Genomic DNA, 16,776 nt, shown 5'->3' on the forward strand with positions numbered 1-16,776 from the left:
AAGAGGAAAACAATTAGGAAAATTACATGGTTAAGCAAACGTATACTAGTTAATTAGTCATCATAGATATAGTTTTAGTTAATTATCATTCGCGACCAACATTCAGTGATAATTACGTGGGTTGGGGTTTCGAGTTTGTATAATTCAGAATTTGTATAATATAATTTGTATAACATTTGTATAATGTAATTTTGTATAATATAATTAGTATAATTATTTAAAATTCAGATGTTTGTGTTTGTATAAATTCGTTATTTCAATTTTTTACAAAAATAGCTCAATTATACAAACGTACTCGCAAATTATACAAATCCACCCGCGAATTAGACAAACGGGGAAGCTTAAACAATAACTACAATCCGTAAATATGTAAACTATAGCTATAAAACATAATTAAATTTATTATTGTGGCTATTTGAGAAGATTCCCCCAAAACGATTAACGGCCCATTTTCCCATAGAAACATGAAGAATGTATACAAGGCCCATTATATCTAATATATTCAGACCTCAATATATTCGATTATAAGCCCAGTCTTATTGAGCCCATTACATCCTAGCCCAAAATTTGTATATCATAAGTCCTAGGGAGAATTACACAAATAGCCACCCCCACCCCCACCCCGACACCAAAATAGAAAAATAGTCATTGTCGTGGAGTTTGAAATTTTACAAAACTCTAGGATATTTTCTTCGAGTTTCACTTGTGAAATTTGATACTCTAGAACTTATTTTCAAGAATCGGGCCAAAAAGTGGCTAATGTGCGTTATTTCTACTAAGTCATGCGGCTTTGAAGTAAGGTCGCTTATATCATATACACTTTGTTCTTTAAAACGGGCTAGTTTTTAATTTTTGTACTATAGTAGTTGAACTTGTGCCTACTAGTTTTTTAGAAGCTGAAGTCCCGCCTGAACATAACTTATGGAATATTATATTGCGGAAATATAAACTTATACACTGTGAAAGAAACTTTGTTATGAGGGATAAAAATTAAAGACTAACACAAAATATGAGCAAAAGTACAAATGATCCCACTTATATTACACTACTTTCGGACATGAGATGAAAAGTCTTTGGTAAGAAGAGATGGTAGGCTTGACACGAATATTGTTACTTATCATCCACTTTAAAATTAAGCAGCAGTTCAGTTCGATGATACCTTATCGCTTTCATATAATATAATATAAACTTATCACCCACTTTGTGTCTTATAATATTATAACTTGCACAATGTAATTTATTTTCCTAAGAAATTGTTTTATTCAAATTAATTTCTTAGTTATTTTCTAGTATTTGGCAATTAAGCAGAAAAATATTATCCCACACATTATATGTGTGACATGGGGTGGGGAAGTGGCGGATCCACCTTATACTAAAGGGATGATACGCATTCATCGGAAATTTCGTTGTTTTAGGTTAAAATTTTAGTTTTATGTATATATATACTATGTGTTGATTCTCATTTCTTTTACGTGTATCAACTTTTTTTATATTTTGATATCTCTTAGTAAAATTTCTTACTCCGCCACTGATGTGAAGAGTGGGGTTCGAAGGTGTTTGGATGGTCAAGAAGTGGGGCTTGAGAAAGATACAATAAGCTTGGAATCTCACTAATGAAACTTGTTTTTCCTACTTTCATTATAAAAATCATATTTTAAGAAACTTAAAAAATACTTTTCAAAACATTATGATCAATCAAACATAAAAAAAATTGAAAAAATATTTTTGACAAAAATACAAAAAAATGCTCTTGTTAAAATTTGGAAGATTTCAAAATACAAATAAGTCTATTAATACTGCAGTCAAGTGACTTTATTAGTATAAGAATATTCTATGGAGTTCTAATTATTAATATACCATAAAGTCAGCCATGCAGATAAAATTTTAAGAAATATTAAGACTTCGTTTTATTCACACACAAAAAGATACGTATTCATAGGAAAAAATCCATAATTAATGATTAGTTATAATATATCAAGTTGTAATTATTATTTTTTAAATATATGTCATTTAGGAAAACTTAATTTGGAGATCAAAACCAAGAATAATTCATGTATTCTAAGTCTATATATAGTTAATGATTCTAATAAATTATTCTTTTGATTATTTCTTCACATGTAGTTGAAGTAGTATTCAAGTAATGCCCTTTGATTTCATCTGTTTCAATTTGTATTTTTTAATTGCTTTAGATAAATATACGAAATGATTTCTTCAACACATGAAAGATTATATTTAAATTCAGCATTTTCAACGTGAAACATAAATATATATTTGTGTGAGAATTCATCAAAATTTCAACAAATATCGTATTTGAACTCATAACTTTAAAAGTGCAATGAATTCAGTGTTGAAAATATTAAAGATCAAACCGGTAAATATGGGTTTTAAACCTTGTATATTTGTCAAGAAATATACCGAATATATACATATAATAAACTTCAAAATTCATAAATTACTACTCTAGATCTATAAACTTCAATATCGTAGATCCGCCTATGACGTGTCATGAACTTATCCTTATTTTAACCATGTAAGAGTTAATTTCCAAATGAGTAATGTACAAGTCTTATAGCAGATAGTACTTTTCCCAAATAAATGTATTATTTCCATCAAAAATGAAGTAGCATGTGTGTACTAGAGGAAGTGACACTACTAGAAATAATTCAATTTTCAACGATCTGTCTGTCAGAAATTAAATTCATCAAAAAAATGAAATTTATAATGGAAAAATTGTTCGAAACATATTCGACGAATGATTTTTCCAAGATCTTTTTTCATAAATATTATTTTTTTGACGAATTTAATGAAAATATATTCATCAAAAATTGACTGATTTGTAGTAATGTAATGATATTGTTCACTTCTTCTTTGTTTTTGAGTGGCAAATTTGACAATTCTCACTTAATTATTCAAATTTGTCAATTGTATAGACACATGCATTTTGACTTTTTCAATAAAAATAAAGATAAAATTTTTATTGAAAATCAGTATAGCTGGCAAATTTCTTAAATACTTCTACTATTTCTGTGATAGTGATTCTTAATAATTATATGTATACTATTATTCAATCAATTCATAATTAGGTGAGACAAGTAAATTTGGAGTAAACATAAAGTCCAAATATATAAATTGACATTATTGTAAAAATTCAAAATCATATTGTTTTGATCAATATCGAAGTTCGACTTTTTCACATCAAAGTCATATAAAGTTAAATTAGAAATGGTTGAATAGCATTTTTTGTCCCTCGATTATTAATAAATTCTATTTTTAATTCCTATAATATTTGATGAAGCATAGTTAAGTATGCAATTAATTAAATTATGCATTTTAATTCTATTGCTTGTGTTCACAAATTTACGAGAATTTGATACTATTTTGGTAACAATTATTGTACTCTTTTTTTTAATGGTACTAATCGTTTTCAAGTAGTATTCATCGATTATATATTAATCAATATTTAATTGACTGGTCTGAGGTTATCGACAAAAAATAGAAAATAGAGGAATAATACTGCAGCATCACATGCATGCAAATAAACATTGCAGATCTAAAAGGAATATTAAGAGAAATTTGTAAGGTAGTAGACTGGCTCGTAGACAAGCAAAGATAGTACATCGAGTTTTATGGTGTTACTTCACTATCTTTATATTTGATTCGTTAGATTATTAACTTTGATATCACATGTTAGGCTAAAACAGTCTAAAAGTACTTTTTACCCTTGTTTGATATTTGCTCGTTTTAGAATAAATCTACATAAAAAAAAATTCGAAAGGCGTCACATGCACCAGTATTATTACATTATGTAACTTATATTTCGTTACACCAAGATACAATCTGATACAATAAATTATATCATTATGAGTTATGACATCATCATAGTTCACACAAAATATGATAGTAGACTGGCTCGTAGACAGGCAAAGACAGTAAGTCGATCTCCATGATATCATTGTGCCATCTTCAATACACTCGACTCATCAAATTATTGATTTTGATACCACCTGTTAGGCTAAAATAAAAATACTTTTAATATCATGTGATATTTGTTATTTTTTGGATTGAATTTGCACAAATTTTTATTTTTCAAAAGGCTTCACTCGATATATATGCATGTAACTTATATGTCGATTCACCTACAACATTATAATACAAGGAATATCATGATAACTTCTTCATAATTCACACACAACAAGTTAAAGTAAAGACAGTAAGTCGAGCTCTATGGTATCATTTCTCCATTCATAATAATTCGTTAAATTATTAGCTTTGATATCACTTGTTGAGCTAAGACAATTTAAAAATATTATTTATATTATGTGACATTATTCGGGTTTTTTTTCTTTCAAAACCACACTTTTTTTTTCCAGAAGGCCTCACACACCAATATCCTTACACTTTACATATAACTTATTTTTCAATAGATTTTACATAAATCCCATAATGTTAATTAGAATTAATTACATTTTATCCCTATTCTTTTTCAAATTAGAAAAATCCCTTAAATTTGACGAAATTCGGATACATCCTGATACATCACGTCCCGGTTTCGAATACATCCTTCAACGTCCTGATACATCATGTTTCGATTGCGAATACATCACTCAACATTTCAATAACAGATAAATAAATATGTTTGATGATGTAAAAATTCCTTATATTGACTACATATATATAACTTTATGAACTTTACTATTTTATGTGACATAATTTAATTTATATTATATGTACATTATTTCTCCAATCATAAATAAGTCTACATTTTGACTATTATGGTAATGATTATAATTATCATCAATCAAGCCACGCTAATGAGTCGCCAGTTCATTTTTCAACACTCTTTTTCACTAAATTACGATTTTGTCTTCTAGTTTACTATATGCCTATAGTAAGAAATTTTACTTGCTTCATGTTATACCTTGTGCTATTTTAACCTTATAAGGTTGTCCTTCATTGTTGATTAGAACAGAATTTTATGTGCCCGTGTTACTCGTGTTAGAGTCTTGGCTAAATTTTATTTTTAATGTATCCATGGATTATTTTTTTCAAAAAAACATATCCCTCTAAATCAAATCAAGAATTTATTCCAATCTCTATTATTTTACATAATTAATGAAATCTTTTCATGACTTCACAAGTGTTTGGACTATACAATCACAAGTTGGTGCCAATTAAATTCTTTAATTAGACTAGTCTTCTATATATGGCCTAATTTTATAGATTTTAATTAAATGCAAAAATTGAAATTTCATAACTAACTTGACAAAAATAAAATAAAATAATCTAATCAATAATTTTCTTCACTCATTTTCTTAGAATAGTCATATAGGCGGCTAATATTTGCCTTTGTCTCCCTATTATTTTTTTTATATAATTATTACATTGATAATGATATTACTATATGTCTATGTTCTATAAATAGCAACCAAAATGAATAGCTAAAATATAACAACTTAATTTCTTGAGTATTCTTGAAAGAAAAAGAAAAAAAAAAGTTGTCATCACTCATCAATAATGTCTTTTTTGAGATTTATTGTTCCAATTTTCTTCTTGATTTCAATTTTCGTAGCATCGAATGCTCAATTAAGTGCTACATTTTATGCTACTACTTGCCCTAATGTTACTGAAATTGTACGTGGTGTCATGGAACAAACTCAACGTACTGATGTTCGTGCTGGTGCCAAAATTATTCGCCTTCATTTTCACGATTGCTTCGTTAATGTACGTGATTTTTTTATGCATGTTTATGTGTGTCAATTTATTATTATAAGTTAGTATACACTATATATAGTACATAGAGTAGTTTAACATTTGCATAAAAATAGTAGATTGGTCACCCTTTTATTTTTTAATTAAAGATTTAAGTTATATACACTATATATAGTTACACTATCCATATAAGTTTCCTAAGTTATATATGGTTATTACTCTATTTTCTAGATTATCATATTAAGCGTGATATGTAGAGTTACTTATTATTATATCATGCAAGTCTAACCTGATAACGACAAAAAAAAAATTTACCTTATCGGTGTACAATTTTTATATTTTCTTTTTATGAATATTTGTATAATCAGGTCATTTATGACGATATATCAATTCATAATAACTTGATAAAAATAATAATTGATATATTATCATAGGTTAAACTACACTGATAATATTTATTTTATTTTTTACAGGGTTGTGATGGATCTATTTTGCTAGATAATGCAACTGGGATTATAAGTGAAAAAGATGCAGCTGCAAATGTTGGTGCTGGAGGATTTGAAATTGTGGATGATATTAAAACTGCATTGGAAAATGTGTGCCCCGGTGTTGTTTCTTGTGCTGATATTTTAGCTCTTGCATCTGAAATTGGAGTTGCCTTGGTAAGTCCACGAATCTCAAAAAAAAATATTATCTGGTGTTCGGTATTCAATTTAATATTTTGATTAACTTGAATTTGAAGAGTTCGCACATTTAAATCCTAATCTATTCAGAATTTAATAAGCAAAGAAAAATCATGGTCAAGAATTAATAAATTAATAATTCTGGATCTGCCTCTGCCTCTGTGTAAAACCATTAAAGTGGATATAGTACTACAATAACAACAACATATCCAGTATGATTCCAGAAGTAGTCTGGAGAGACTGATAGAGTGAACACGAATCTCATTCCCTACCTTGTGAGGTAGAGATGTTGTTTACGATGAAAGTGCTAAACGATCTCCTCTAGAAATTCTTTTCATTTCAGAGTTGAAACTCGAAATATATCTGATTAAGGGCGGAGAAATCTTATTCAACCTACCACTATCATTAACAGAAACATAACCAGAATACGAATTATAGATTTGACCGAACTCATTAACTTTAGTTCAAACCTGTATTTGTGTAATTAGTTTAATTTTCTATATTTTTCAGGTTGGAGGTCCAACGTGGCAAGTTCTTTTAGGGAGAAGAGACAGCTTAACAGCAAATAGAACTGGAGTTGATAGTGATATCCCAAGCCCAGTTGAAAGCCTTGATGTTATGAGACCACAATTCACCAACAAGGGAATGGATATAACTGATCTTGTTGCTCTATCAGGTAATTGATCGGCTCGATTAATTTAAATTCACATATTTAAAAAAAATATTATCATGTATAAAGACTTTTAGCATTTTCTCATAAAAAAAGATTATAATTATTCAAGGATTTAATCTCGAGGTCTCTGATTATGAGACGTGAAATTTTTTACTATTCCACCACACCCCTTCTCTATAGGCACGCTTTTCGCCAAAGAGAATTACATGGGTAAAATTCACAAATGGTCATTTTTTCAATCATGTAATTAAGAAATAGTCATTGTAATATCATGAAGTTTCACTTGTGACAAAATATGAAATTTCACTGGTTAATTATTTTTCAAAGACGGAGTCGAAAAGTACGTTCCAGATTTAGAACTTGAGACCTTTGAATAAGAGCGAAACCATTTTTTATCATTTCACCATAAATCGTTGGTAATAGAATTTCATGTATTACATGTTGATAATATATAGGTTGACAGACTGTATAAAATTAGTCAATTTAATTCAGATGACTATTACTTTGACTTCTAGATTGTCAAAGGAATTAAATTGACATTAACAGTGTAAAGAATATTTATACTATCAACTATATCATTATTTTTAAGTTATCTGTTATAATGTTAGTTAACATCTTTCAGATGATCTAATCGTATAAATATTATTATTGTTTAGGTGCACATACATTTGGAAGAGCAAGATGTAGGACATTTCAACAAAGACTTTTCAACTTTAATGGAAGTGGTAGCCCTGATCCAACAATAAACTCAACTTATTTACCAACACTACAAGGAACTTGTCCACAAGGAAACGATGGGAATACTTTTGAAAATCTTGATAAAACAACTCCAGATAATTTTGATAATGACTATTACATAAATCTTCAAAATCAAGAAGGTCTACTTCAAACAGATCAAGAATTATTTTCGACATCGGGATCCGATACAATTGAGATAGTGAATCGTTACGCAAGTAGTCAGACTCAATTTTTCGATGATTTTGCTAGCTCGATGATTAAATTGGGAAATATCGGTGCGTTAACGGGTACTAATGGAGAGATTAGGACTGATTGTAAGAGGGTTAATTAGTTAATTAGGAGTGGTTTATAAGTTATAATATATGCATGATAAATTGTGTTTGTGTTTATGTACCAAAAGAGAGATACTATAATGTCTTGATCAAGTGTAATTTTGCTTTTGTTTAAATGTAATATGTGCTAAAATAGCAATCCTAAATAAATAAGAATGGTATGCTAAAAAGCAATACCAAGTTTTATCATTTACTTCAATCTGTTTTAATTCAATTCATGTATCTTACTTTTCATTTTAGGTTGTTTAAAAAAAAACGTCACTTACTATTTAGCAACTTTTAAATTTCAAAACATGTTAAATATGACAAGATTCAAAGGTCATTTTCAAAACTCTCCTTTAATTAATTTCTTGATTTTTTTTTGTTTCCTCATTAAGTGTTTGATACTCATTTCAAGGTCTTAATTAATCATTTTGGATTCTCACCTAATAATTAAGTCTTATTAAAGGGTGAATGACTCCCTATCTGATTTTTTTCATTCCAAAAGCTCAATTCAAATCTGAAATCTCTTAATCAGAATGAAGGAACTTTCATCTCACATCAACCCTCGATTGTTTTTTTGAATATTTTCAATTAATTCTATTTAGATATAAATAAGCCATACGTACTTTACTATAACACTGGCAGTGCAAATGATTTTTATTACTACTAAAAACACATAAATTTTCGACAAACATTCTATTGGAATGCCGTAAAAATTTAATATTTTCAACAAGTAACTTTGTAAATAAATTCCATCGAAAATTCGTGTTTTTCTAGTAGTGTATTTAATATTAGAATATTAAAAAATCAATATGTATATTAGTAAATAATTAATTAAACATCAATTATAATCATATATGTGATGAAAACATTTTCACAAATTGGTCAATTTTATGAATTATGACTAGTTGTCAAATGCATTAAATGAACACTAATTGAGCAAATTACAAATACATGATTTAGTTGACTATGTCAAAATAAGTCACCACATGAAGGACTACTAAATAAGGTATTATCCTAATCTAATTCTTTAAACATATTATTGTACCAATGTGGAATTTAAAAAAAATAAAATTGAAAGATTTGACATATATTTTTTTGTTATATAGAAGAGTCATAGAAGAACGATCATGATTATAAAGAGTGGTACAATGAGCAATACAAATCGTACTGTGTACTTGGTCTTATCTTATTTCCTCATTATTTGCCTCTAAACACATGTAATATATGTGGATGCATTATCGTTATATCATTTCAATCTTATTGTTTATTCTAAATTTAAGGATAAAGGCTCAAATATGTCATAAAATTTTGAGAAAAGGCTCATCTATGTCATCCATTAAAAGTTTGGCTCATCTACGTCATTTTTCGTTTAAAAAAAAGAAGTTAATTCATGCATGGATAAGCCTTTTCTCAAATGAAAATGACATGGATGAACCAAACTTTTACATATGACATAGATGAGTTTTTTCTCATAGTTCGACGATACAATTGAGTTTGAAAAAATAAAAAAACAAGAATAACTTGAAGTACTCCAAAATGAATAGATGGTAAAAATCCTTATTGGAATTGTTATTTTAGCAATAACATTGTCTTATTTAGGAACATTGCTATTTCACCACACATTACAACAAATAACAACATATCCAGAATAAAACGTACGCAAACTTTACTCCTATCTTTACAGGAGTTTCATTACACATTACATTTACATAAAAAGCAAATAACAAACATACATACATAAATTAAATAGGATTTCATTAATTAATCCTCTTGCAATCCTTCCTAATCTCTCCATTAGTACCTGTTAATGGACTAATATTTCCCAATTTAATCATTGAACATACAAAATCATCAAAGAACTTGTGTTGATTATTTGCATAATTAGTCACAATTGCAATTGTACTAGATCCAGATGTAGAAAACAATTCTTGATCAGTTTGAAGTAATCCTTGATGATTTTTAAGATTTGTAAAATAATAATTATCAAATTCATCAGGAGTTGATTTATCAAGATTAGCAAAAGTACCACCATTTCCACCTCGTGGACAAAGTCTTTGTAATGTTTTTAAATAATTAGGGTCTATAGTAGGGTCAGGTCTACCACTTCCACTAAAGTTGAAAAGTCTTTGATTGAATGTTCTACATCTTGCTCTTCCAAATGTATGTGCCCCTACACAATAAAAAAAAATATATATTTATACAATCAGATCACTCGTAATCAATATATATAAAAAAATCAGAGGACAATTTAATGCACAAAGCACTTTGTGTTAACATGGACTGGAAGAGGATCGCACCTTAAGAGGTGTGATGTAGACAATCTATTGACTACTTACACAGTTCGAACTAGTGACTTATAGATAACACGAAAAGCAACTCCTTCAAATTGAAAGTATTTATATACTCCCTCTGTCCCAATTTATGTGACTTACTTTTCTTTTTAATTAGTTCCAAAAAGAATTACACATTTCTATATTAAGTAACAATTTAATTATAAAATATTTATTTTACCCTTAATGAAATGATTTACAGCCACACAAATTTCTATCATTCATTTTAGACCACAAGTTTTAAAAGTCTTCATTTATTTCTTAAACTCCGTGCAGAGTCAAACCACCTCATATAAAATGAGACAGAGGGAGTATCATATAAACATTGATGGGTAAGTTAGGGTAAATGGTACTCCTTCCGTTTTGATTTACGTGAAGGTATTTGGCTGGATGTGAAATTTTAGAATGAAACAATTTTTTTTAAAACTTGTAGGCTAAAACAAATTATAGGTTTATATTTGTGAGATGATAAATCATTTTGTTAAGGGTAAAATGAGAAGTTTGAAGTTAAATTGTTGTTACTAATAAATATAGAAAGATGTTATTCTTTTTTAACGGGAAAACATTAAAATACATGAAATTTTACTATTGAAGGGGTGTGATGGAATGACAAAGCTAAGGTCCTCATGTATGTTCTTTAATCAAATATTTCGAATTCAGACTCTAAAGTTGTAATTCTCTTAACAGAAAGCGCTAAAATCCCTCATACATAGTAAAAAAAAAACTTATACGAATCTAAATTAATCGAATCGATTACCTGATAGAGCAACAAGATCAGTTAAATCCATTCCCTTTCTAGTGAATTGTGGTATCATAACAGCAAGGGTTTCAGTGGGACTTGGGATATCACTATTAGCTCCACTTTTGTTTGCTGTTAAGCTGTCTCTTCTCCCTAAAGGAACTTGCCATGATGGACCTCCAGCCTGAATTAAAAAAAAAGTTCGATAGACAAAGCATCTCGTATTCAGATAGAATTAGAAAAAGGAATATAATGTAGACAGTTTATTCTGACGCTGACATAGATGATTAATTTTTCCATTTGAATTCATGACTTATAGATCACACCAGCGGCGGAGCTACATCACTTGAGTGGTGTTGATCGACACCCCTTTGTTGGAAAATTATACTGTGTAGATAAAAGTATTTTTTTATGTATGACACTCTTTGACTTTTACGTAATTAAACTTCTTTATATTCTGACACCTCTTAATTAAAACTCTGACTACGACACTGAATTACACAGAATTGGAAGAAGGAATTTAATGTAGGAAGTGTTTTCTTTTTTTAATGGACCTTAAGTGACACAAATTTAGATTAGTCATGAAAATAGTGTACACTTGCCACTTTAATCAATCATGTTTTTGAATAATAGTCGTTTTCATAGAGTTTCAAATTCAACATGTGAAACTCCATGACAGTTGCTGCTGTTTTTAATCATAAAAGTTAAAAAAAAATGGCTTAGTTATAAATTTTACTCGAGTTAATCTGGATATTAAAATAGATACCAAACACTAAACGACGAACAAAACGAATTGGGGAACATAACATATTGGGACTTACCGACAACATTATACACTGTATAGTCTCACAAATGATTATACAGACCTTATAACCTCTACCTTTTTGAAGTAAAAAATTATTTTCGACTGATTTTCAACTCAAGAAAATTATTTTTATCAGAATCATTTGAAAGAAATGCAAAAGTAAAATGTTACGATGGAATTTTATACTTACCAAGACAACTCCAATTTCAGATGCAAGGGCTAAAATATCAGCACAAGAAACAACGCCAGGGCACTCATTTTCCAATGCAGTTTTAATTTCATCAACAATATCAAATCCTCCAGCACCAACATTTGGATTTGCATCTTTTTCACTTACAATTCCAGTTGCATTATCTAGCAAAATTGATCCATCACAACCCTATACCAAAATTATAATACCATTAATTTAATTATCTATTTTAGTTACGATATATTGAGGATGTAAAAAATATTAATAAATAAGTCGCTATAAAAAATACTTAATTACAGGTTAAACTCTATTATAACGTAGATGCTGTCTATCTATCTTATCAGTGTGCAAAACTTAAATTTATATATACTACTATATTTGTCTGTGTTGCTCGGACTTTTTAAAAATGTTATTGGGTCCGTGTCGGATCCTCCAAAATAGTGTATTTTTTTTAGGATCCAACTCGAATACAACATTATTTTTGAAGAGCCCGAACAATATAACTATTAGTACATGTAATTTAAATCCTTAGTTAAAACGGTGACTAATAATATATATAATCTATGATTATATGTTAAACTATAATGCTAATATAAAAATATTTAGGCTATCAGTATACATAACACTTAATGTGTCAAGACACATAAACATGCATGAAACTATAGGTTAAAGAGAAAAACTACTAAATTTTTTGGAAATTCATGTTTTTTTAATGAAATTAACGTACGTTAACGAAGCAATCATGGAAATGAAGACGAATAATTTTCGCCCCGGCTCGAACATCTCTACGTTGAATTTGCTCCATAACATCACGTACAATGTCTATAACATTTGGGCAAGTGCAATCATAAAATGTAGGACTTAATTTATAATGAGCATTTGATACTCCAATAATTGAAACCAAGAAGAAAATTGCTATTATAAATCTCAAAAAAGACATGATTAATAATTGAAATATTTTTTTTATTAATTCTTGTTTTTCATGTTTTAGAATACTTAAGAAGAAGTTGCTATTTATAGAGAATTTAGAAGTGAAGTAGAAATTCACTTGACTAGGTATGTCATGATCACCAATAATGTTTGTGGTTGAATAGTATTAAGAGGGCGAATTCAGAATTTTAAATATATGGGTTTAAAATATATTTTGGAAAAGATAGTTTATTGGTATTTATCTATTTATATTAAGTAAATATCGCAATATATATAGCTTTCTCTCAAGTTTTGTCCTTAAGTGGTACATATTTTTGAATCCTTAATTAACGATTTCGTGTTCAAATTCCAATGGAGGTAAAAATACTAGGTGATTCCCCATCCATCTAAGTCTTGATGGACATAGTTATAACAGAGACGAAGCCAAGATTTGAAGCTTATGAGTTTTGAATAATAATATTTTTTTAAAAGTTATTAAATTCTAAATTAATACATATTAATTATATGAAATTTTAAAGAAAGATAAAAAATTAATTGAACTAAAAGTTACTGAGTTCAACGGAATTAACCCCCAATCGACACTCTAGCTCCGCTCATAGATAGAATTATTCAGTACATGTGTTTGTGGGAGGTAATAGAAGTCCTATAAAATTAGACAAGGTGCATGTAAGTATTGACTCATACAATTATCAAAAAAATAAAACAGAGATCTCAAATTTAAGTCCTAATATAAGTAAGAAATAAGAATAAAAATTAGTCAGACTTCAAAATGAATAACGAAGATCGAAAGAAATTCAAAACACATTAAATGTTATAGCTATTAATGTGAGAAAAATTAGATAAGAAAATGTACATACCTCCAATTAGCCGCCATGTCACTATTTCTAAAGAAAGCAAAGTGATAATTTAGAACCATGTGGATATGAGTACTAGTCCAAAAGGATATAAATTAAATAATTTAATTTGTGATTGTTATTGCAGAGACAAAAAATTGGTTAAGTAGGGAAAAGATTTTATTATAAGTAATGTATGGAATAAATTCTTGACATAAAGTGATGTGTCTTCAAAACAAAACAAAATTAACATACAATGGTATATGTTATTTTAATTTTTCATTCGGTATTCAGTATTTATTTTGTGGCACTAGTTAATCTTTATACGTGTTGGAAGAATTCGATGTCTTTCCATTCAATATGTGCTTTAAGGTCCAATTAATCCTAATTTGTGCAAGAAAATCTCCCCTTTATAGGATAGGTATATGATGTTTGGTACCTTTGAAGCCTGATTAATTATTTTGATTCGCGCTGATTTTTTTTCCTTGCACAATTGATATTTAATATTTATTTATAGGTCTGACTAATCTTATTTCGCACTGAAAAATTATGTTTTGAAGGGTAAAACGATTTCGTGTCCGATACGAACTTTGGAAGTGCATGCATCTGGTGTCTGATACGTGCATGCTTTAGAACTTGACTAATATATATATCTTGATTCACTTTAGAAGGTAAAACTCTTTGTACAAAAGGAGACTCTGCTCACAGAGTTCGAACTTCAAATCTCTTATTAAGAATGGAGGGCTACTTACCGCATCATAAATTTGGAGTCATGATTTGAACTTTATGAGTTCTTAATTTTTATACATATTAAGGGAGTCTATTAATAATCTAAAATTTGAACCAAAGCTACTAAGTTCAATCGAACTCACACGTAGGCTTTTAGCTCCGCCCCTAAATTCCGCGCCATGTGGTGTTTTTGTAAATTAATTACACATTGTCGGTGGACTTATGGAATGACATTATTTTTTTAAATTTCAACATATAAATTATAAAAACATTTTGTACTTAGCTTAATTGTGTGATTTAGACAACTAAATTGTTTTGATTTAATTACTATATCTCATTAATTATGCGTGATTAGTGATTACTATAAGTGAACGTAGTCAAATTAAGCTTGAATAAACAATATGATTAAGACAAGATAAATACATTCGATCTGACCTGTCTATATCTGATATGACCCGTCTATTTGTCACCACTAAATATATATTTGATTTTACTAGTATGTTAATAACATTGATGTGGATTTAAATTTATAATTTATGAGTTACGAATTCTATAAGTCCTTGGAGTAATCGAGTACTAAATTTACGATTTGTGCATATTATTACGAAAAATATAAAATTTAAATCAAAATTATTAAATTTTATCGAACTGACACCGAATTTTTTTTTTATTAAGTGACTTATGTTTACTCGAAGTTTACTTCTTTGACCTAATAGTGAATTAGTTCAAAAATATACATCATGAAATCACAATCAAAAAAACACGTACTACTAATAATAAATATATTTAAGAGAGGCCACCTACTTATTTTTTGCATGATAGCTGTCTTTATTTCGTAATTTTGTCTAAAAAAATTTTATCCTTACTATTATTAGTATTTCTTTTACCATCTTATATTTCTATTTTACTATTTATAGTTTTTTTTTTTCGATTATCGTATTATTTGTGTGGTTATTATTTCTTTCTCTCTTTTTTTATACAGTTTCTTCATTAATGTATTTTGTTTCCTTATAGATTTAATATATTTTACTTAAGTAGAGGGTCTATTGAAAATAGTTTCGTAGGGCAGGGATAAGGCTGCATACAAGCCATATATTCTTCGTAGACCTTATTGTGAAATTTCACTCAATATGAATATAATAGTTTTAAAAAAATTGAACCAAGAAAATTGGCACTCTTTCTCATATTTTGTGTTTACAAATCTTATCGAATATGTATTTAAGGTTTCGAGTTATAATTTGACTTTAAACCACAATTTATGCCGCCATGTACACGTGTATGGCTACAAAATTGAATGAATTTTTAATTTGTTAGGCTAAAAATAAGTGATATTTCAAATGTCTTTTTAAAACAAAGAAAAAGAAAATAACAACAAATTCATTAAAGATTTGACGCTGATATTCAATAAAAGATGGAAATTATAATATACAAAGAGAAAAACTTCACGTATATTGATGTTGACCGGGACTCTTGAAATAACGATAAAATTATTTTCCTATAATTTATTGGTTATGAATTCGAGCCGTGAAAGCAGTCATAATTATTTGTATTAGAGTAAATTGTTTACATCATATCTTTTTGTAAAATCAAAATTAGTTGTATACAATAATGCAATATGGTTTGGCCTTTCCTTCGACCCTGCATAAATCTACACACTTGTGACACAATGGTGCAACGATAATAGTTATTGTTATGCGAGCATAAGATCATAACTTCAAGTCGTGAAAACAATCTTTTGCAAAAGTACAAAATTATATAATCTAGCCCTTCCCCGAACCCCACACATAAACGAAGCTAGCCTTTGATGCACAAGTAGCAATAATATAATTTTTATACCAAAATCTATTTGAGTAGAGTTTAAGAATGTAAGAATTTTTTACATTATCAGATATGACATTGTTAAAGTGACAAGAATATTAAACTGGTTAAAAGTTTAAATTTAGAATTTGAAGTTAAATAATATGAATTCTTGAAATTGTGAGAGAAGGAAAAAAAACAATTTAGAAGGGCTGAAGGGTAAATACGTACTCACCCGAGTGTTTAATCCAAATCAATGAAAGCTACCATTGTTAAGTGATTTAATAAAGTAAGAATATACAA

At 28.4% G+C, this 16,776-nt stretch overlaps 2 protein-coding genes across 2 annotated transcripts; one reads left to right on the forward strand and one right to left on the reverse strand.

The window, feature by feature from the left end:
• The first annotated feature begins 5,454 nt into the window (after positions 1 to 5,454).
• Positions 5,455 to 8,328, forward strand: LOC125853428 (lignin-forming anionic peroxidase-like). The gene is made up of 4 exons (XM_049533114.1): positions 5,455 to 5,721; positions 6,183 to 6,371; positions 6,903 to 7,068; positions 7,722 to 8,328. Exons 1-4 carry the CDS (start codon positions 5,515 to 5,517, stop codon positions 8,132 to 8,134), a joined length of 975 nt encoding a protein of 324 aa, XP_049389071.1. The 5' UTR covers positions 5,455 to 5,514; the 3' UTR covers positions 8,135 to 8,328.
• Positions 8,329 to 9,656: 1,328 nt separating this feature from the next.
• Positions 9,657 to 13,167, reverse strand: LOC125853426 (lignin-forming anionic peroxidase-like). Its single transcript, XM_049533112.1, has 4 exons — positions 12,912 to 13,167; positions 12,185 to 12,373; positions 11,208 to 11,373; positions 9,657 to 10,290 (listed from the first exon to the last, which is right to left on the reverse strand). The coding sequence occupies exons 1-4, from the start codon at positions 13,122 to 13,124 to the stop codon at positions 9,878 to 9,880; spliced, it is 981 nt and encodes a 326-aa protein (XP_049389069.1). The 5' UTR covers positions 13,125 to 13,167; the 3' UTR covers positions 9,657 to 9,877.
• Between the last annotated feature and the right edge of the window lie 3,609 nt (positions 13,168 to 16,776).

This window comes from Solanum stenotomum, chromosome 1 (assembly GCF_019186545.1).
Source record: "Solanum stenotomum isolate F172 chromosome 1, ASM1918654v1, whole genome shotgun sequence".
In the NCBI taxonomy this organism is placed as follows: Eukaryota; Viridiplantae; Streptophyta; class Magnoliopsida; order Solanales; family Solanaceae; genus Solanum; species Solanum stenotomum.

Excerpts from the sequence above, each read along its gene's own strand:
- LOC125853428 (XM_049533114.1), top strand. The coding sequence starts at position 5,515 with ATGTCTTTTTTGAGATTTATTGTTCCAATTTTCTTCTTGATTTCAATT. Across the intron at positions 5,722-6,182 it reads TTCACGATTGCTTCGTTAAT|GGTTGTGATGGATCTATTTT; the intron begins GTACGTGATTTT and ends TATTTTTTACAG. Across the intron at positions 6,372-6,902 it reads CTGAAATTGGAGTTGCCTTG|GTTGGAGGTCCAACGTGGCA; the intron begins GTAAGTCCACGA and ends TATATTTTTCAG.
- LOC125853426 (XM_049533112.1), bottom strand. The coding sequence starts at position 13,124 with ATGTCTTTTTTGAGATTTATAATAGCAATTTTCTTCTTGGTTTCAATT. Across the intron at positions 12,374-12,911 it reads TCCATGATTGCTTCGTTAAC|GGTTGTGATGGATCAATTTT; the intron begins GTACGTTAATTT and ends ATTTTGGTATAG. Across the intron at positions 11,374-12,184 it reads CTGAAATTGGAGTTGTCTTG|GCTGGAGGTCCATCATGGCA; the intron begins GTAAGTATAAAA and ends TTTTTAATTCAG.